At 45.1% G+C, this 22,083-nt stretch overlaps 1 protein-coding gene across 16 annotated transcripts in view; it reads right to left on the minus strand.

Annotated features, from left to right (window-relative positions):
• TNRC6A (trinucleotide repeat containing 6A) overlaps positions 1-22,083 on the minus strand; it is a 244,869-nt gene that overhangs the window by 195,057 nt on the left and 27,729 nt on the right. For 10 of the 16 annotated variants that reach the window (XR_002341000.1, XR_002340999.1, XM_021081315.1 and 7 more), the window contains exon 2: positions 3,414-3,539. The exons of the other annotated variants lie outside the window; for them this stretch is intronic. Coding sequence is in view for 8 of the 10 variants with exons in the window: in XM_021081315.1 (XP_020936974.1) it covers positions 3,414-3,493 (80 nt within the window). In the remaining 2 variants the exon portion in view is untranslated. The remainder of the gene's footprint in view (positions 1-3,413; positions 3,540-22,083) is intronic. 16 annotated transcript variants of the gene reach the window in all.

The following is a 22,083-nucleotide window of genomic DNA, read 5'->3' on the forward strand; positions in this document are numbered from 1 at the left end:
TTGCTTTTTCTAGGGCCGCTCCCGCGGCATATGGAGGTTCCCAGGCTAGGGGTCGAATCGGAGCTGTAGCCACTGGCCTACGCCAGAGCCACAGCAACTCGGGATCCGAGCCGCGTCTGCGACCTACACCACCGCTCACGGCAACGCCGGATCCTTAACCCACAGAGCAAGGCCAGGGATCGAACCCACCACCTTATGGTTCCTAGTTGGATTCGTTAACCACTGAGCCACAACGGGAACTCCAGATCAAATATTTCTAATGAAAATGTAGCATCTGGATGAGCTGTACTATAAGAATAAATACACCCTGGATTCCTAAGACTTAAAACAACAAAAAGGAACCTATCTGGAAAAACAACAAGGCTCTACTGTATGGCACAGGAAACCATAATTCAATATCATGTGATAAACCCTAGTAGAAAAGAATATGAAAAAGAATATATAAATGAATCACTTTGCTGTACACCAGAAACTAACACACTATAAACGACCCTACTTCAATAACATACAATTGAAAAGAAAGAACACATCTCACTAATAATTTTTATATTGATTTACATGTTGACACAATGATATTTGGGAAATAACAGTTAAATGAAATATTAAAATTAACTTTACCTGTTTCTGCCTTTTTCAGCATAGTACTGGAAGATTTTAAATGACCCGTGGCTTGCATTATTATTCTATTGGACAGCACTGATCTCTTCGGATTAGCACCAGATATCCCTCTGGGAGAATTACTCGCTGTGATGAGGTTTGACAAGAAGGCAATTCAAGGCACCTGCCTCCTGTCTCAGCTCCCCCTTTGGAAGCTGAAGGATCCACCTCCCAGGGACCATGAACCTGGGGCAGTCAGATGCTTACTCCTGGGACTTTGATTCTGAGCTAAGTAGTGCAGAGACAGAAGGACTGTTTGGAAGTCAGCCTCAGCATGGTTATCAGTGGCAGTGTGTGGACCAGACTTTTGAAATCATCCAAGTTGTAGTGCTGCTACTGTGGGGGTGGGTTGGAGAATCAAACGGAAGGTCCACTACAGAATTGTCGCCCGAGGAAGATGTTGAATCAGGCAAAGACGGCATCAAGCTGAGTGAAGGGTGAGGTGAGCCTCCAAAGAGGGAAAAGGCACGAAGGGTGGAAGCCAGGGGGATGAAACAGGATGAGATGTGGAGTGGAGCACGAGCTGAAACTAAGAGTGAATGGTGGATGGGGATGACAGCCGAAAGAACCACATAAAGAGTAAGTAAGATGCAGATATGGACTCCATGCCTGCTCGAATCAGCAGTCCTGCTGGGAAAACCATCCTTTGAGTTTTGGAGTGCATACCTGAGTTATTTCAGAAAAAGGATGCTCTGAAACCATCCAATGCCATGGCAACCACATGTGGGGATTCCTACTGACAAAAGGAGCAAGAGACTTGATCTCCCTCCCCACTCCCTCCTTCTGCGTGGGGGAGGGAGGGGGTACTGCTTCCTGTCCCCTCAACCTCCTTTCTCTATAGACCAGGTCCTATGGTTCCCATCAATGGGAGGGATGCTCAGTCCAGAGAAATTTAACAGTTCAGGAACCCAGTCCCCTCTGGCTGTTATCTCAGGCTGGATGAAAGGTCCAGCTTATAATGGGGCTCCAGTGACAAAATCCCTACCTTATGCCCTGGTTCTGGTGGCATCTCCCTTCCTCACTCCTGGGCCTGAACCTCTGTCTCTATGCCATGCTTGGGATGCAGTTTACTCCTCCCAGAAGCTGGAGATGTTCCCTGACTCTCAGATCAGTGACAAGAGCCCTGCTTTCTGCCCAGCGACTGATGCTCACCCCTGCCTGAATCTCAGATGCTCTTAGATTTCCCATGGCTTTCTCCCCACCGCCCTGTGTTGAGACATCTGTGACAAGTCACTTGGTCTCTTAAAGGCTGACTACCCAGGTCAACTGCCAATGCCTTTGGGTGCTCTTCGCTGTCTGCAGCACCTCCTTATCTGGTCTCGGCCCAGGGCCTTTCCCCATGGTGCCTCCTGTGCTGCCTTTATCCCCGGATGTTGGGATCTGTCAGGAGCCACCAGATCACAGCCACTGATTCGGCCAAGTCCTGTGGCATCATCATTCAGTTATCTCACTTCTCTCTGCCTAGAAAAATCTTTCTCTGAGGGACCCAGAGAAACTCAGTCCGAGTATACATCTTTCCGGCTTGTGCTGCGATCAACACTATTACAATCAACAACATCCTTTCTAGCTTGCTTCTCCTGTTGTTTTTCCCAGGAGACTAGCTCCTTCGGTCACCTGTCCCTGGTTGAGCTCCACGAGGGCACGGCTATTTGTTTACTTCGCTTGATGTATTCCAAGTACCCAGAACAGAGCCCGGCACATAGTAGGTGCTCAATAAATAACCACTGAATAAGAAGAGAAGAAACTATAACTCAGATTCCTCAGAGGGGTTCATACACATTAGCAGTGACTAGTACCCACGTTTAGACATAACACACAAGATAGATATTACGTACAGCAGCTTAGGTAGTTTTTGACTTATCAATACGAGTCTTAAGAACATTTCATACTATATAAAAGCAAGAATGGTTTTCCTCCCCATTTTGATGTGAATTTCGTTTCTTTCCACTATCACGGCTGATAGCTTCACCAGCCACTAACCCAGGTGATGGCACTCTGACCCAGCAGACCCCATCAGCCAGCCCTTCCTTACTCGGTTCCTCCTGGGTTTCTTTCTCTTTTTTTTTTTTTTTTCCTCTTTTTGCCATTTCTTGGGCCGCTCCAGCGGCGTATGGAGGTTCCCAGGCTAGGGGTCGAATCGGAGCTGTAGCTGCCAGCCTACGCGAGCCACAGCAATGCGGGATTGAAGCTGCATCTGCAACCTACACCACAGCTCACGGCAATGCAGATCGTTAACCCACTGAGCAAAGGCAGGGACCGAACCCGCAACCTCATGGTCCCTAGTCGGATTCGTGAACCACTGTGCCACGGACAGGAACTCCCCTCCTGGGTTTCTATGGACGCCTCCTAACTGATCTTCCCGACTCCCTTTTTCCCCAGCGCCCCATCTGTCCTCTGCAAGGGGCCACTGATTTTTCCCAACACCACAAATTGCACTGGAGAGAGTACAGGTGTCAGAACGGCCAGAAGGTGACTCGCTACCAAGCTGTTTGAACTTGGACATGACAGGGCCAGCTCGATCCACCTTGAGAAGGTGACTGCTGCCGTGGGAGCAACGGTTCACTGGCCTCTGTCTTGGAATCAGAAGGGTCACATTTGTTCAAACCTCGCCTTCTTACCCAATTTTGGTTTCATCCCTGAGTCATTCAATTGTGAGAATATGGAGTTGACGCTTTCCTCTGGTTTCCTTAGTTGGAACCCCAGGCAGCTCTGGGCTGAACGCACTGACCCACGGCCCCCAGTGGGAGTGATACTACCTGTTCCATTCCTCAGGCAGTGGAATGTCTTGGGAGCCAGGACACCTGGCTTCTAGGCCTGGCTCTGCCACTAGTTGCATGACTTTGGACAAATCACATCACCTCTGTGGGCCTCAGTGTTCACACCTGAGAAATGAAGGGGTTGCATTATATTAGTGATTCTCTACTTTCAATTTGTTCTCCCTCCCGAACACAGCCAGTGACATATAAATAAATATATTTATGTCTCTGTGAGACACACACCCCTATGTAAATGTGGGGGTGCTGACTCATTCCATCCCTTTCTTCTCCACTCAAGAAAGCCTATGAGAATGCAAGAGAGTGACAGAGAAAATGTGCTTCAATTCATTTTTTTGGGGGGTCACACTTGTGGCATGTAGTAGTTCCGGGGTGAGGGGGAGTTCCCATCATGGCTCAGTGGAAGTGAATCTGATGAGTATCCAGGAGGATGCAGGTTCGATCCCTGACCTCGCTCATTAGGTTAAAGGATACCTGCGTTGCCATGAGCTGTAGTGTAGGTTGCAGACGTGGCTCGGATCCTGCGTTACTGTGGCTGTGGTGTACGCTGGAGGCTACAGCTCTGATTCGACCCCTAGCCTGGGAACCTCTATATGTCACAGGTACGGCCCTCAAAAGATAAATAAATAAATAAATAAATAAATAAAAGTTCTGGGGTTAGGGATGGAAATTTTGCCACAGTAGTGGCAATACCAGATCCTTAACCCACCGAGCCACCAACGGACTCGAATTGTTTTTTTAAAAATAAATAATCTGGGAGCTCCTATTGTGGCTCAGAGGTTTAGGAATCCGACTAGCATCCATGAGGCTGTGGGTTCCATCCCTGGCCTTGCTCAGTGGGTTAAGGATCCGGCATTGCTGTGAGGTGTGGTGTAGGTCACAGACGCTGCTCTGATCTGGTGTGGCTGTGGCTGTGGCATAGACCAGCAGCTATCGCTCCAATGCTCCCATAGTCTGAGAACTTCCATATGCCACAGGTGCAGCCCTAAAAAAAGAAAAAGAAAAAGAAAAAAAAATCTGCAAGCTTAGTATTTCGACTATAATAGAGTTCTATGTATTGAGGATTCAACTGCCCACCTTCAGAATAAAAAAGAGAGAGAAAGGGAGGGAGAGAGAGAGCTTAAGAAAGAACAACGCATCACTTTAATAGAGGAATCAGCATGAAATGGGAAATAGGGATTGGATGGCTCCTCTTGGTCTCCGTCTCTGCAAACCTCCCATCCCATGAGGCTCTCACAAAGCTGAGAGTTTCACAAATCATCTTTTATACAAAGCTCCTACATGTAAACCGGTGATGTCAGCTCGTGTTCAACCAAAGAATCAAAAATCTGTACCTAAGCTTCTCTGGAAGAAAATGTGCCAAAAAAGTATCTTATCTCCATAGGACCTCTTCCTTGGAGATTTTTCCTGGAGACTTCATGCAGTTTTCACCTTCTCTGCTGGCGTACTGATCCGCCTGTCAGATGCAGCTCTGCAGAATTCCTCGCAGTCTTATTTACAGGCTCTATGCATCACCCTTGACAACGCTTGATTTGTGAGCCGAGGTAGGTGGCTGCGGAGATATCTCTAAGGTCTCCCAGTGCTGGCAACAGCCCGGCTTAAACCTATTGTCCTCAACCTGGCTTCACTTTAATCTAGTGGACTTGTCCTCACTTCTGCCTAAGAAGGGTGTGTCACTCGGCTGTATCAATAATTTTTCTTTTTCTTTCTTTTTACAGTTGCACCTGCTGCATATGGAAGTTTCCAGGCTAGGGGTCCAATCAGAGCTGCAGCTGCCGGCCTAACACCACAGCCACAGCAACACCAGATCCGAGCTGTATCTGTGATCTATGCCTTGGCTTGCAGCAACATCAGATGCTGAACCCACTGAGAGAGGCCAGGGATCAAACCTGCATCTTCATGGAGACTAGTCAGGTTCTTAACCTGATGAGCCACAATGGGCACTCCCTCAATTTTTCTTAGCAACCTTTGAATCTATCTGTCACTTTTTTTTTTTTTTTTTGTCTTTTTGCCTTTGCTAAGGCTGCTCCCGTGGCATATGGAGGTTCCCAGGCTAGGGGTCGAATCAGAGCTGTAGCTGCCAGCCTACGCCAGAGCCACAGCAACGCGGGATCCGAGCCGCGTCTGCGACTTATACCACAGCTCACGGCAACGCCGGATCGTTCACCCACTGAGCAAGGCCAGGGATCGAACCCGCAACCTCATAGTTCCTAGTTGGATTCATTAACCACTGAGCCATGACAGAAACTCCTATCTGTCACTTTGATCCCTTTTGTTAGGAAGGGACATCAGGATGGTCTCATTATAGGGAAAGATCCCTCTTGCTGAGGCTACTTCTTCCATTTGAACTTTGCTTCAACACCCGCCACTGCCCTCCACCCCCAGTGTCATTCTTTCTGTCACCTAGGTCTTCGATGCCTCTCTTCCCCAATAAACTGCAAACTGCAAGAGGGCAGAGACTGTGTCTAGTTAATTCCCGGCTCTTTGTCACTTTCAAGAACCGGTACAGTGGGTATTTAGTAAGTAGTGGTGGGCTCCATAAAAAAAGGACACATTGAATTCAGAAGTAAATGAATGAAACCACGCCTGTCCACGGACCTCCTGCTTTCGCATGTAAACGGGCTCAAGCGTTTCTCATGTTTCATGACAAACACTCACACCGACACAAAAAAAATGCCCACTCTGCAAAATTCCCTCCTAATTTTCAGAGTTAAACTACTTGGAATATTTGTCTGCCTTCACTGTTTCTAGTTCCTCCCATCCTGTTTCCCCTCTAGCCTCTGCAGCCTGGTATCAGTTGCAACCACACGAGTGAAGCCACTTGCATCAAGGAACTACATGCTGCCAAACCCAATGGACCAATTTGTGTCCTTTTACTTGATCTTCTGACTTTAGATCCTAAGTTTCGATTTGAATGTCCGCTGAAAGAATTTTACTATCTTCCTATAAGCAGAGGGAAACAAATGATTTTTTTAAAAAAATATATGTCCATGCCTGGACATCTTATCTGGAAAAAACCCATAATTCGAAAAGGTACATGCACCCCGGTGTTCATTATAGCACTATTTACAATAGCCAAAACCTGGAAGCAACCCAAATGTCCATCAACAGAGGAATGGATAAAAAAGATGTGGTACGTATATGCAATAGAATATTACTCAGTCATAAAAAAGAAGGAAATAATACCATGTGCAGTTAACATGGGTGGACCCAGAGATTCTCATACAAAGTAAAGAAAGCCAGATAAAGAAAGACAAACATCCTATGATGTTGCTTATATGCGGAGTCTTAAAAAATGATACAAATGAACTTATGTACAAAACAGAAACAGACTCACAGACTTTAAAAACAAAAGTATGGTTACCAAAGGGGAAGGGGGGGAATGGATAAATTAGGAGTTTGTGGTCAACATATATACACCACTATATATAAAATAGATAACCAAAAAGGATCCACTGTTAGCACAGGGAACTACACTCAGTATTTTGTAATAACCTATAAGGGAAAAGAATATGAAAAAAAAAATACATGTATATGGCTGAATCACTTGGCTGTACACCTGCAACAAACACAACACTGTGGATCAACTATACTCTTATGCTCCAGGGTTTAATCCCTGGCCTCACTCAGTGGGTTAAACATCTAGAGTTGCCATGAGCTATGGTGTAGGTCACAGACGTGGCTCGGATCTTGCGTGCCTGTGGCTGTGGTACAGGCCGGCATCTGTAGCTCTGATTAGACCCCTAGCCTGGGAATCTCCATATACCACAGGTGCGGCTATAAAAAAAAAAAAAAAAAGGAAAGAAAAAAAATCAATAGAAATACACAAACGACAATAAAAATTTACTTATTTATTTCTTTTGTCTTTTTAGGGCCCTACCTGTGGCATATGGAGGGTCCCAGGGTAGGGGTCAAATCAGAGCTGTAGCTGCCAGCCTATGCTAGAGCCACAGCAATACAGGATCCGAGCCGCATCTGCAACCTACACCACAGCTCAGGGCAACGCCCGGATCGTTAACCCACTGAGCAAGACCAGGGATCGAACCCGCAACCTCATGGTTCCTAGTCAGATTCGTTAACCACTGCACCACGACAGGAACTCTGACAAATGACAATAAAAATAGCTATTGCTTCAGCTACTATTTTCTCAGGGTGATTAGTTTTAAGGAAGCCAGATACAAAACTAGTGAGAGAGTATAGCAATGCACTGGTTTACTGATTCACTTATTAACTCAGACACACGTAACGAATCCCTTTAAACTACCATGTACTGGGAAAAAAGACAAGGCAGCAGATTTCAGGGAGGGTCCCTCTGGTGGTTGTGTCATCTACGAACAAGACAGCTAATTTTGAAATTTTTTTTAAAAAATGATGAAACCATTGGAGTTCCCTTCGTGGCTCAGTGGTTAACAAATCTGACTAGGATCCAGGAAGATGTGGGTTTGACCCCTGGCCTCGCTCAGTGGGTTAGGGATGTGGCGGTGCAGTGAGCTGTGGTGTAGGTTGGCGGTTGTGGTTCCAATTGGACCCCTAGCCTGGGAACCTCCATGTGCCCGAGGCATGGCCCTAAAAAGGAAAGAAAAAAAAAAAAAAAAAAGAAAGAAAGAAAGAAAAAAAGAAACTATTGAAGAAAAAAAGAAACATTTTTTTTTTTTTGTGGCCACACTCAAGGCATGTGGAAGTTCCCCCTCCAGGGACTGAACCGCCACAGCAGTGACAATGCTGGATCCTTAACCCACTGTGCCACCAGAACACACCAACATGTAACATTGCTATAGAAAAATGCACACATTCCAAATGTTCATTTTGATGCATTTTTCACAGGTTGAACACACTACTGTCAAGAGCACCTGGATTAAGAAACTGAACCTCTGGAGTTCCCATCATGGCTCTGCAGAAACAAATCTGACTAGTATCCAAGAGGACACAGGTTTGATCCCTGGCCTCGCTCAGTCGGTTAAGGCTCCAGCGTTGCTGTGAGCTGTGGTGTAGGTCACAGATGAGGCTGGGATCTGACACTGCTGTGGCTGTGGCATAGGCTGCCAGCTACAGATCCTTTTTGACCGGGAGCCGGGAACCTCAATATGCTGCAGGTGGGGCCCTAAAAAGACAAATAAAGGAGAAACTGAACATCACCAGGATTCCCACTGGGACTCCTAGACACCCCTTCGCCTGAGCAGTGTCCTGTCTCTTGACTTGGCCACCAGAGATCAGGGTCCCTGTTTTTGTGCTCTGAATAAATGCAACCAGACAGAATGCACTCTCATTGCTTCTTTTGCTCTATGTGGTGTTTGGGGGGAATCCATGGCTAGTGTGGGAAGGTGTCGATTATTCATTCTCATTGTTGTCTGAATTCCCTTTCAGCCACACCCTCAACCTCCAGGCACAGGCACTTCCTCTCCACAATAATTACAGCTCTTTCTCTCTCAATAACATTTCCTATCCCCCTTCCTGGCTCTTCACATTTCTTATCACCATCTGACATACTCTACATTTTTTTTTTTTTTTGTCTTTTTGCTATTTCTTGGGCTGCTTCCGCCGCATATGGAGGTTCCCAGGCTAGCGGTCCAATCGGAGCGGTAGCCCCCGGCCTACGCCAGAGCCACAGCAATGCAGGATCCGAGCCATGTCTGCGACCTACACCACAGCTCACAGCAACACCGGATCCTTAACCCATGGAGCAAGGCCTGGGATCGAACCCGCAACCTCATGGTTCCTAGTCGGATTCGTGAACCACTGACCACGACAGGAACTCCTGACATACTCGACATGTTTAATAGTTGTTTAGTATTTGCCACTTGCCTAGAATGTGCGTTCTGTGGAGTCAGATAAGTGCTCAATAAATATCTTTTGAAGAAACGAGCCTCAGCCACTGTTGCATGGTGCCAAGAGCAGGTGGGAGGGGGAGGCTTGGAAATGCCATGTCGCCCAGACAAAACAGATGGGTCAGGACTGCAACTAAGTGTCATTTAGCAGGAGATGCTAACCCGATGTGGAGCCAGGTGTGACTCTCCTATGGTGACATCTGTACCACCACAATGAACATGGATTCGGAAAGCCTACCTGACATGCTGGCAAACGATTTCTGAAAATTTATTAAAACTGAAAAAGAAAAAGATCCAGAAAAATCTAGAATAGGGACCATCCCCTGGGATACTGGGAAATTGAATGCGAACTCTCTGGCTTTCTATGCTTTTGCATCTTTTGAATTATGAATAATAAGGTCTATTGATTTAGTAATTAAAACGGAAAGAATAACACACCATGGTTAAGGAGACTGTCTCCTAGTATTGTCAAAACCATTGATTATTTACAAATGGATAGTAAAGGTTTCACAAAGGCTGACAACATTTATAAATATCACAAATTTAATATCACAAAACGGAGGAGTTCCCGTTGTGACTCAGTGGTAACAAACCTGACTAGTATGCGTGAGGAATGAGTTTGATCCCTGGCCTCGCTCAGTGGGTGAAGGATCTGGCATTGCCGTGAGCAGTGGTGCAGGTCATAGATGCGGCTCGGATCTGGCATTGCTGTGGCTGTGACATAAGCTGCAGTTCTGATTCGACCCCTAGCCTGGGAACGTCCATATGCCTCGGGTGTGGCTCTAAAAAGCAAAAAGATAAAAATAAACCAAAACAACAATAGAAAGACGCCTGGCTTCTAGTGAGCAGTCAAATATTTCCTGAACGAATGAATGAACATATATTAATATGTAAAATCACCCCAATTGGTCAAAGTAAAAAAAATTGTTTAATAAGGGCAGAAAAAGCATTAAAAAAGAATTCAGCATCCCTTCCTGATGAAAGCCCTTGGCACATGTTAACGAAGATGGTTTCCATCATAGGCTTCTCTGCAAACCCCTGCAATCTGGCTCATGCTGGCACCATGCCACAGAAACTGCGTTCCCCAAGGCGCTTGGTGCCAAATCCAATGCACTGGGATAGAGACCAATAAATATGTCATGAATGAAGGGATGGGCGATCGAAGAATCTCCTATTAACAGTCAACATCATACTTAACAATAAAACACCAGAGTTGCCTTCGTCAAGTAAGAAACGAAACCTGGATATGAGCCCCCACCGTCACTGGATGTTTTTTTTTCTGGCAGCTGGAGCAGAAATAAACAAAAAAACCATGGAGACAAAACAAGGTATAGCTCTTGGCAACAAGACAAAACCCATCTTTCCTTGCAGGAAACCTAGGAGAGTCATCCTAAAATGAAGAGAAATAAGAGGAGAGTTCTGAAAGTTTACAAAATACATATCCAAAGAACATTTGTTTTCCCCCAAAACCTAGCAAACGGAATGTCTATGGAATGATGAATGATGAGACAGTTGAGAAGGTACAATATAAGGAAGGCACAGAATCCCATGAATAAAAAGTCAGACAATCGAGGTGAAAGTTACAGAATTCCAGCTTCACAAATTAAAAAAGAAAAAGTTGTGAAAAATAAATGATGCTTAGGTTGTGCATCAAATATTAAATCCTAGGTGAAAGAGACAGGGTGGATATTCACCATAAATAGATCAGGTACAGCTTAAGTACAGAGGAGGTCAAGGCCATTAATACGAGGCTGATATTGCTCCACCCTGGAAAGCAGCACTTCTCTTTCTCTTTTGTTTTTGTTTTGTCTTTTTGCCTTTTCTAGGGCCGCTCTCCGGCCTATGGAGGTTCCCAGGCTAGGGGTCGAATCAGAGTTGTAGGTAGCACCAGCCTATGCTAGAGCCACAGCAACTCAGGATCTGAGCTGCGTCTGCAACCTACACCACAGCTCACGGCAACGCCGGATCCTTAACCCACTGAGTAAGGCCAGGGACCGAACCCGCACCCTCATGGTTCCTAGTCGGATTTGTTAACCACTGCGCCATGATGGGAATTCCAAGCAGCACTTCTCTTGATGCTGTTTGCAATCTCTGTCTGAAGTTCCTGAATGTCTTAGTGTCCCTGAGACTTGACAAGTGTGAGAAAGCGTAAAGACAAGAACAGAGACGATAGGAGTTCCCTAGTTGCTCAGCAGGTTAAGCATCTGGTATTTCACTGCTGTGGCTCTGGTTACTGCTCTGGCGTGGTTTGTACCCTGGCCCAGGAACTTCCTCAAGCCATGGGTGTGGCAAAAAAAAAAAAAAAAAAAAAGAATAGCAATGATGGACAAACAAGTCCAACTTGAACCCTTAGGTTCAGCAGAAAGTTTTCATGGTCCTTGTGATGACTTGTGCATTTTGTGTATTGTTTGTGGTCTTGCGAAACTCTTAAAAGAATTTTATTATCTGATGTGCATGTATTTTGAAAATTATTATTATTATTGTTATTATTTTTTAGGGCTACTCCCATGGCATATAGAAGTTCCCAGGCTAGAGGTCAAAGCAGAGCTACAGCTGCCGGCCTACACCACAGCCACAGCAATTTCAGATACGAGCCATGTCTGTGACCTACACCACAGCTCATGGTGATGCCGGATCCTTAATCCACTGAGTGAGGCCAGGGATCAAACCTGCAACCTCATGGTTCCTAGTTGGATTCATTTCTTCTGTGCCACGAAGGAAATTTTTAAATTTATTTATATATATTTATATATATTATACCTAATATTTAATATATAATATTTATATATTACATATATTTAAATATTTATATATTATATTATAGTATTTATTTTGGCCATCCCAAACTTCCGTGGGGAAGTTCCCCAGCCAGGGACTGAACCTGCCTCACAGCAGTGACCCAAGCCCGCAGCAGTGACAATACCGAATCCTTAACCCACTGAGCCACATGAGAACACCCTACTTTGAAATTTTACTGATTGGATTATCACATAATTCTAAGCACTAGGCATGGAGTGATGAAAAAAGACAGATGAATTCCCACCTTGATGAAGCTTAAGTTCTAGTGAAAGATGAATGTGGAGAATGAATAAATACACAATTAAATTGTTTTATTTTATTTTATTTTTGCCTTCTTTAGGGCCACACCTGCCGCATATGGAAGCCCCCAGGCTAGGAGTCAAATTGCAAGCTGCCGGCCTGCACTATAGCAATGCCAGATATGAGCCTCATCTGTGACCTACACCACAGCTCACAGCAACACAGGATCCTTAACCCACGGATCGAGGCCAGGGATCGAAACTGCGTCCTCATGGATACTAACCCGGTTCATTACCACTGAACCATAATGGGAACTCCTTAATATTATTTTAAAATTTAATATTATTTTATGCAGCTACTATGGTCAATTAATCTACAAAAAAAGAGCAAGAATATATAATGGAGAAAAGATTGTCTCTTCAACAAGTAGTGCTGGGAAAATGGTACAGTCACATGTAAAACAATGAGATTCGAACATTCCCTCACATCGTATAAAAAATAAACTCAGGAGTTCCCATCACGACACAGCAGAAATGAATCTGACTAGGAACCATGAGATTGCGGGTTCGATCCCTGGCCTTGCTCAGTGGGTTAAGGATCCGGTGTTGCTGTGAGCTGTGGTGTAGGTCGCAGACGCAGCTCGGATGGGTGTTGCTGTGGCTGTGGCGTAGGCCAGTGGCTCAGCTCCGATTCGCCTGGGAACCTCCATATGCTGCCAGGGTGGCCCTAAAAGACAAAAGCTAAACTAAACTAAACTAAAAATAAACTCAAAGTGGATAGAATTTAGGACCTGAAACCATAAAACTCCTAGAAGAGACTATCGGCAGAACCCTCTTTGACATAAATCATACAGTATTTTTTTGTCTCCTAGGGCAAAAGAAACAAAAGCAAAAATAAACAAAAGCACCTAATTAAGCAAACTCCTTCGCACAGCAAAGGAAACCACTGACAACATGAGAAAAACAACCTACAGAATGGGAAAAACATCCTTGCCACTGATGTGACTCACGAGTGGTTCATATGCAAAATATATAAACAGCTCATACACCTCGCTATCAAAAACCCCCCAACAACCCAATCAGAAAATGAGCAGAAGACCTGAATAGATATTTTTTCAGAGAAGGTATACAGAGGGCTCAGGACAACGCGAAAAAAAAATGCTCAACATCACGACTTATTACAGAACAAGGAGCTATCACCTGACACTTGCCAGAAGGGCTGTCATAAAAAGTCTACAGATACCAAATGTTGGAGACGGTGTAGAGAAAAGGGAACCCCGGGACAGTGTTGAAGGGACTGCAAATTGGTGCAACCACCGTGCAACACAGTATGGGGGCTCCTCAAAAATCCAAGGGAGGAATTACTCCATAATCCAGCAATTCCACTCCTGGGTATATACCTGGGAAAAAAGAAAAACCCCAATTCGAAAAGATACCTGCACCCCAATATTCACAGCAGCAGTATTCATATACATATGTGTCATCAGCTCATAGATGGTATTTAGAGACATGAGACGTCAGATAACAAGGGAAAGGAGTGGAATGATGCTGAGATCTGATGCCTCAACCCAGGGGCATTCCAAGAATTAAGGGACGTGGGAAGAGGAGGAGGAACAAACAAGGGCTGAGAGGAAGCAGGAGGCAGCCCCAGAGCGCAGTGTCACAGAACTCCTGGGAAGAAAGGGACTCATTGTGTCAAACGCTGCTGAGAGGCTGAGAGAGAGAAAGATGGAGACTTGATCACTGGAGACTTGGTCATTGGATTGGCAAATGAAGGGCTCAGTGATCTCACTAGAGAGGTGTTGAGGACATGTAAAAATCCAATTGGAAGGAGTTCCCGTCATGGCTCAGTGGTTCACGAATCTGACTAGGAACAATAAGGTGGTGGGTTCGATCCCTGCCCTTGCTCAGTGGGTTAAGGATCTGGCGTTGCTGTGAGCTGTGGTGTAGGTTGCAGATGTGACTCAGATCTCGCATTGATGTGACCCTGGCAGAGGCCAGAGGCTACAGCTCCAATTAGACCCCTAGCCTGGGAACCTCCATATGCTGCGGGTGCGGCCCTAGAAAAGGCAAAAAGACAAAATAATAATAATAATAATAATAATAATAAAATAAATAAAAAAATCCGATTGGAGTGGGCAGTGGTGGGGCCAAAAGTTTAAGTGGAGGTCTGTACATCATCCATCTAAATATTTATTTGTTTGGTTTTTGTCTTTTTAGAGCCGCCCCCGCAGGATATGGAGGCTCCCGGGCCTCCATATGGGTTGAATTGAATTGGAGGTACAGCTGCCAGCCACAGCCACAGCAATGCCAGATCCGAGCCACATCTGTGACGTACACCACAGCTCACAACAATGCTAGATCCTGAACCCACTGAGCGAGGCCAGGGATCAAACCTGTGTCCTCACGGATATTAGTCAGGGTCGTTAACCACTGAGTCACGATGGGAACGCCCATCTGTCCAAATAGTCAAATGACATCAATGCAGCAAACTGCTAAATAAAATAGTATTATATTCATTCCGCACTGGAAGGTGAGATCCAAATTTCGAATTCTCTGACGCCTTGAGTTCTTTACTGGGAATGAATGGGCTTGAAGAGAACTGATCCCCTGAACTGCTTGCCCACCTTTTCTTCCTTCCCTCCAGATGGAACATCTGTTTCAACTGCACACACTTCCCCAACTCTCCATCCTAACAGGTCTCTGGGGCTTGCATGTGTCTCTGAGGCAGAGGAAAACACAGATCTGAGAAACAGCCCCTTCCAGGCCCTGGGAGCTGGTTTGGGACCATTTAGACAGGGAATTCCAGGAGCTTAAGCATCCTGAGTGAGGTCTGGGGAGGGAGCAGGGTTTGTGTTCCCCTTGTGGGAAGCGACATGGCTTGGGGGGGGGGTCCTCCCAAGCATGAGCTATTTGGGTTGTTTGTTTTTATGGCTGCAGCCACAGCACATGGAAGTTCCTGGGCCAGGAACTGAATCCGAGCTGCAGCTGCAGCAACCACAGATCCTTTAACCCACTGCACCAGGCCAGGGATCAAACCCGAACCTCTGCAGCGACCTGAGCCACTGCACCACAGCAGGAACTCCTAAAGCACGAAGTTTAGGGGCGGTAATTGGAGTAGGTTAAGGAGGGAATGGGGAGTATGAGATAAGGTGATGAGAAGGCAGTGTGGTGACAGCTCTTTGAAAGAAATTTTCCAATAAGGGGATAGTAGCTGGAAGGAAAAGAAAAGCCAAAGAAAACTTTTTGGGATTTTTCTGGTTTGTGTGTTTTTGTTTTGGCTGCATCTGTGACATGAGGAAGTTCCAGGGCCAGAGATCAAACTCGAGCCACAGCAAAGACCCAACCACTGCACAGAAAATGCCGGATCCTTAACCCACTTCGCCACAAGGGAACTCTGAAAACTTTTTTTTTGGTTCTTTTTTTGCCTTTTCTAGGGCTGATCCCGCAGCATATGGAGATTCCCAGGCTAGGGGTTTAATCGGAGCTGTAGCCACCAGCCTACGCGAGAGACACAGCAACACGGGATCCGAGCCACGTCCACGTCCTACACCACAGCTCATGGCAAACGCCGGATCCTTAACCCACTGAGCAAGGTCAGGGATCGAACCTGAAACCTCATGGTTCCTAGTCAGGTTCGTTAATCACTGAGCCACGACAGGAACTCCGAAAACTCTGTTTTTAAAGATAGCTTTTCTGTATCCCCCATAATGACCACAGGGAAAAGTCAATGAGGGGGAGAGAAGGGGGGTAGTAGTGGACTCAGAGTCCCTCGCCCACTGAAGTTCTTCCACTACAAGAGAAGGGAAAGCTGATTTAAAGGGCACAGATGTAGGCTGGTAATGAAAAGAAAAAAAAAAAACTATTCTTTTCTAATTGTTCCTAATATTTACAATTACATAGTAAATGAGACCATCCACTGAGAATAGGAAGAGACAAGTTGTGGGAAGTTATCTAGGATGCTTAAAAATGGCAAAGATGGATGAGACCTAATTAAACTGAAAAGTTTCTTTTTTTATTTTTCCTTTTTGCTATTTTAGGGCCGTATCCTTGGCATATGGAGGTTCCCAGGCTAGGGGTCTAATTGGGAGCCGTAGCTGTCGGCCTACACCACAGCCACAGCAATGCCAGATCCGACCTACGACCACAGCTCACGGCAACACCGGCTCCTTAATCGGCTGAGTGAGCCCAGGGATTGAATCCGCAACCTCATGGATCCTAGTCGAGTTCGTTAACCACTGAGCCATGAAGGGAACCCCAAAACTTAAACGTTTCTGCACAGCAAAGGAAACCTTAAACAAAACGAAACGACAACACGCAGAATGAGGGAAAATATTTGCAAACGAAGTGACTGACAAGGGATTCATCTCCAAAATATATAAACACCTCCTGCAGCTCCATATCAAAAAAACACAAATAACATCATCAAAAAAATGGGCAGAAGATCTAAACAGACAGTTCTCCAAAGAAGACATACAGATGGCCAAAAAATACATGAAAAGATGTTCAACATCACTCATTCTTAGATAAACGCATATCAAAATCACTATGAGGTACCACCTTACACCAGCCAGAATGGCCATCACCAAAAATTCTACAAACAATAAATGCTGGAGAGGGTGTGGAGAAAAGGGAACCCTATTACACTGTTGGTGGGAATGTAAATTGGTGCAACCACTGTGGAAAACAGTATGGAGATTACTCAGAAAACTAAAAATAGAATTACCATTTGATCCAGCAATCCCATTCCTGGGCACCTATCCAGAGGCTTGAAAAGACATATGTACACCCATGTTCATTGCAGCACTACTTGCAATAGCCAAGACATGGAAACAACCTAAATGTCCATGGACAGAGGAGTGGATAAAGATGTGGTACATAGACACAATGGAATATTACTCAGCCATCAAAAGGAAAGAAATAATGGCATTTGCAGCAACATGGATGGACCTAGAAATTATCATGCTAAGTGAAGTTAGACAGTGAGACACCAATGTCATATGCTATCACTTATATGTGGAATCTCAAAAAAGGACACAATGAACTTCTTTGCAGAACAGATACTGACTCACGGACTTTGAAAAACTTATTTTTTCCAAAGGAAACAGGTTGGGGGGTAGGGGATGGGCTGGGGGTTTGGGATGGAAATGCTATAAAATTGGGTTGTGATGGTGGTTGTACAACCACACATAATAAAATCCACTGAGTTTAAAAAAAAAGGCAAAGATGGAGTTCCTGTTGTTGACTCACTGGTAACAAACCCAATCAGGATCCATGAGGACATGGGTTCGATCCCTGGCCTCGCTCAGTGGGTTAAAGATCCAGCGTTGCCATGAGCTGTGGTGTAGGTCACAGACACAGCTCAGATCCCTCATTACTGTGGCTGTGGCTGTGGTTGGCAGCTGCAGCTTTGAACCCCTAGCTTGGGAACTTCCATATGTCACACCTGCAGACCTAAAAAGCAAAACAAAAAAACAAAAAAAACAAAGGAACAATGGGGAGTTCCCACTGTGGCTCAGCAGGTTGAGAACTGGCATAGTGTCCAAAGGATGCAGGTTTGATCCCTGGCCTCACTCCTTAAAGATCTGGCATTGCTGTGGCTGTGGTGTAAGCCTGCAGCTGCAGCTCCAATTCTACCCGTGGCCTGGGAACTTCCATATGCCATAAGTGAAGCTGTAAAAAAAAAAAAAAATGGTGAAGATGGTAAATTTCATGTGAATTTTACCATAATTTAAAACAATAATTTTCAAAAGGTGAAAAAAAAAAAAACAAAACACATAAACTGCCTGGGAAGGCAGAAAAGTAAGTATATTAGGGAAACGTAATATTAGCAGTTCTAGGGGCTTATTGGAGATTTGTGAACATAAATTTAAAGCTAAACCAATAAGGGTAATTGTGCATGTTTTTCCTCCTGCTGCCTTTGGCTGCCAGGGTATAAATGGGTGAAGTAGGCAGAAAGCTGGGTTAAGAGAGTTTGATTGATATAAGATTTGTGACTTTAATTAAAAATAGTTAAGACTTTGAGTGACTTAGATTAAAACTGAATGTTTAAAAACTTGCAGATTAGTTATGTCAGATTTATTAGGCTTGTAAAGAGTGTTTCAGTGCTTGGCAATTTTGTTTGTTGCATGTACAAGTCTGTCTTGTCAGACGTTTGAAGCACTGAAAAGAATCAAATCTATAACTGCGGGTTAAAGATGCCAAAGCTAAGAAACTGGCATGAATCAAGTTTGGAAGTGATGCTAAATATTTAGGAGAATTTACCACGTCAAATGTACAAGCTAATTTAGGAGTTTCCATCGTGGTGCAGCGGAAGCGAATCCGACTAGGAACCATGAGGTTGCGGGTTCGATCCCTGGCCTTGCTCCGTGGGTTAAGGATCTGGTGTTGCCGTGAGCTGTGGTGTAGGTTGCAGGCGCAGCTCGGATCCGTGTTGCTGTGGCTGTGGTGTAGACCGGCGGCTGTAGCTCGGATTAGACCCCTAGCCTGGGAACCTCCATATGCTTCGGGAGCAGCCCTAGAAAAAAACAAAAAATAAATAAAAAATAAAAAAAATAAAAAGATAGCTGTTCCCTAGAAGGTGTCATTGGGTTTTTCATTTAAAAACATTTTAATGATGTCTAGTTGATTTACAATGTTGTGTTAATTTCTGCTGTACAACAAAATGATTCAGTTATACACGTACACATAACCGTCAAATGCAGATGCTAAAAAGCTGGCAGTTCGCTCGGAGATGTCATTTTATGGCACTCTCGGCATTTTATTTTCTCACCATGAGTATCTACCTTCCTTGTTCCAAAATTGCACTAAAATGACAGAAAAACACATTATGTACATACGGAAAATTATTTATATTTAACATTATTTATTTATTTATTTTTGTATTTTAGGGCCACATGGAAGTGGCATATGGAAGTTCCCAGGCGAGGGGTCCAATCAGAGCTTCAGCTGCCGGCCTACACCACAGACGCAGCAACACGGGATCCAAGCCAAGTCTGAGATCTACACTGCAGCTCATGGCAACACCGGATCCTTAACCCACTGAAGGAGGCCAGGGATCAAACCTGCGTCCTTATGGATACTGGTCAGGTGAGCCATGATGGGAACTCCCTATATTATTTATACAGAAAATATTTATTTAGTCTGGCAATTCTTGTGTCTAGAGCCATACCTGCCAAAACACAAGAAAGAGTCCTATTAGTAAATCAGAAATGGTCAAGAATTCCTGTGAGACAGACTATAAAAGGGTTCCAATCAATGGTAAAACTAGAGTGGAGAATTTTGACACTAAACAGTCCTGAGGGGAAGGCAGCTCTTCCCAAGGAAGCCAAGGGGAAATACATGATGAGAGTAAATAAATATGAAGAGAGGAGTTCCTATTGTGGCTCAGCAGTTAACAAACCCGACTAGCATCCATGAGGACGCGGGTTTGATCCCTGACCTCACTCAGCGGGTTAAGGATCCGGTGTTGCCATGAACTGTGGTGTAGGTCGCAGATGTGGCTCGGATCCCCGTGTGGCTGTGGCTGTGGCGTAGGCCGGTGGCTACAGCTCGGATGGGCCCCTCGCCTGGGAACCTCCATAGGCCACAGGTGCAGCCCTGAAAAGCCAAAAAAAGAAAAAAAAAAAAAATAGGAAGGCTGGCCTGGATGAGGAAGTGGAGAGCTTCTTAACCAGGACTTGGCAACAATTTGTCGAGGAAGAGGAAAGGTTGTCCCCACTGCCTGTCCCTGTCGCAGCTACACAGGTAGCTCTCCAAGGTAGGATGCTTCAGAGTAACTGCAGGGGCTCTCAGTGTCCTGGAGAATAGTTAGCTACCTACTGAGAAGCACAGAACATCCCTGCCTCTAGAATATGAGCTACCTGGTTCATTTACCCCATCCCTTAAAAATCCAAGAACTTGGAGTTCCTGTTGTGGCGCAGTGGTTAACGAATCCGACTAGGAACCATGAGGTGGCGGGTTCGGTCCCTGCCCTTGCTCAGTGGGTTAACGATCCGGCTTTGCTGTGAGCTGTGGTGTAGGTTGCAGACGCGGCTCGGATCCCGCGTTGCTGTGGCTCTGGCGTAGGCTGGCAGCTACAGCTCTGATTAGACCCCTATCCTGGGAACCTCCATATGCCGCGGGAAGCGGCCCTAGAAATGGCAAAAAGACAAAAAAAAAAAAAAAAAAAAAAAAAAAAAAAAAATCCAAGAACTTGGCTCCTGAAATAAAAACAGGGATACTCATTGGGACTAAGACTGCTCCAGCCTCCCACTCTGCAAATTCTAGAGGAAGGAGTGGTGGATCCAAGAAACACAGTGTCTGAAAACACTCGTAAGATGATGACTCTATCTAAATAAATATGGATATGTATGAAACTAGAATTTCATGATTTCAGTGCTGGAGGGAGGGCAGGGAAGGGTTTGAACGTCGGTTATGGCTTGAATTGTTCCACTGGGGACTGTAGATGCAGAGTAAGTTTAGATACTGATAGGAAGAGATCTGTTAAGAGATTTAAGATAAATAGGAATGAATCATGCAAGAGGCTTCTGGGGGAGGGTACCAGTAGTAATTCATTTCTCAACATAATTTTCTTTTTTTCTTTTTAGGGCCACACCCGAAGCATATGGAAGTTCTCAGGTTAGAGGTCCATTTGGAGCTAGACCTGCCAGCCTACGCCACAGTCTCAGTAACATGCAATCCGAGCCTCATCTGCGTGTGACCCATACCACAACCCATGGACCAAGACCAGGGATCGAATCCACATCCTTGTGGCTGTTAATTGGATTCATTTCCACTGCACAGCAATGGGAACTCTCTCAACATAAAAATCTTAAGTTCTGTTTGCTTTGGTTTTTTCCTGACTGTCTTCTATTTCCGTACATATGGTATTTTATACTAAACCATTGAAAAAACAAACAAAAATCTAGAATGACTGCTGCACTGGGGATTCTCAAATCTGGCTGCATATACAATATGGGGAGGGTTTAAAAAATACTGATGTCCAGAGCACACCCCAGACCAAATAAGTTAGAATCTTTGGGATGGGGTCAGATATATGTATGTGAGAACCACTGGACTAGAAGAATAAAAATAAATTCAACAGAAGGAAAGAGTCATTACAATCAATGTGAATGGGTTAAATTTCCCAATTGAAAGACAGAACTCAACAAAATCACTGAGCTCCAACTTTTCTTCATTTTTCAAGTTTCCTGTCTTGTGTTGATTCTGTTTGCAAATTCCCTGTGAATATGGGACTGCTGTACAAATACTGTCCTTCTAGGTTTGCATTGAGAGGCAAAGAACTCTTGAGTTTGTGCCAGAAGTCTCAGCAAAACTTTCACGACATCTCTTTTTTTCTACTGTGGTCACGTTCTTAGCCCTGAGCTAATCACTATGATCAGAGACTTTGGCCAGGCCAACGTCACAGGTATGCACACTCCCTGCCCCAAATCGGGGGTGGAGTCATTATTTCCAGAGTGACCTGGGATGAGAGTAGTGTAGAGAGGTGGCGCCTCAAGCAAAGCCAAGAAGCTGTGAGCAAAAGTAGAGTGAATAAAAGCTGGGCAACGAAAAAGAAAAGAATCTTTCGGAGTTCCCGTTGTGGCGCAGCGGTTAACGAATCCGACTAGGAACCATGAGGTTGCGGGTTCGGTCCCTGCCCTTGCTTAGTGGGTTAACGATCTGGCGTTGCTGTGAGATGTGGTGTAGGTCGCAGATGCGGCTGGGATCCTGAGTTGGTGCGGCTGTGGTGTAGGCTGACAGCTACAGCTCCAATTAGACCCCTAGCCTGGGAACCTCCATATGCCA

The sequence above is a fragment of the Sus scrofa genome, unplaced genomic scaffold (genome assembly GCF_000003025.6).
Source record: "Sus scrofa isolate TJ Tabasco breed Duroc unplaced genomic scaffold, Sscrofa11.1 Contig1431, whole genome shotgun sequence".
NCBI lineage: Eukaryota > Metazoa > Chordata > Mammalia > Artiodactyla > Suidae > Sus > Sus scrofa.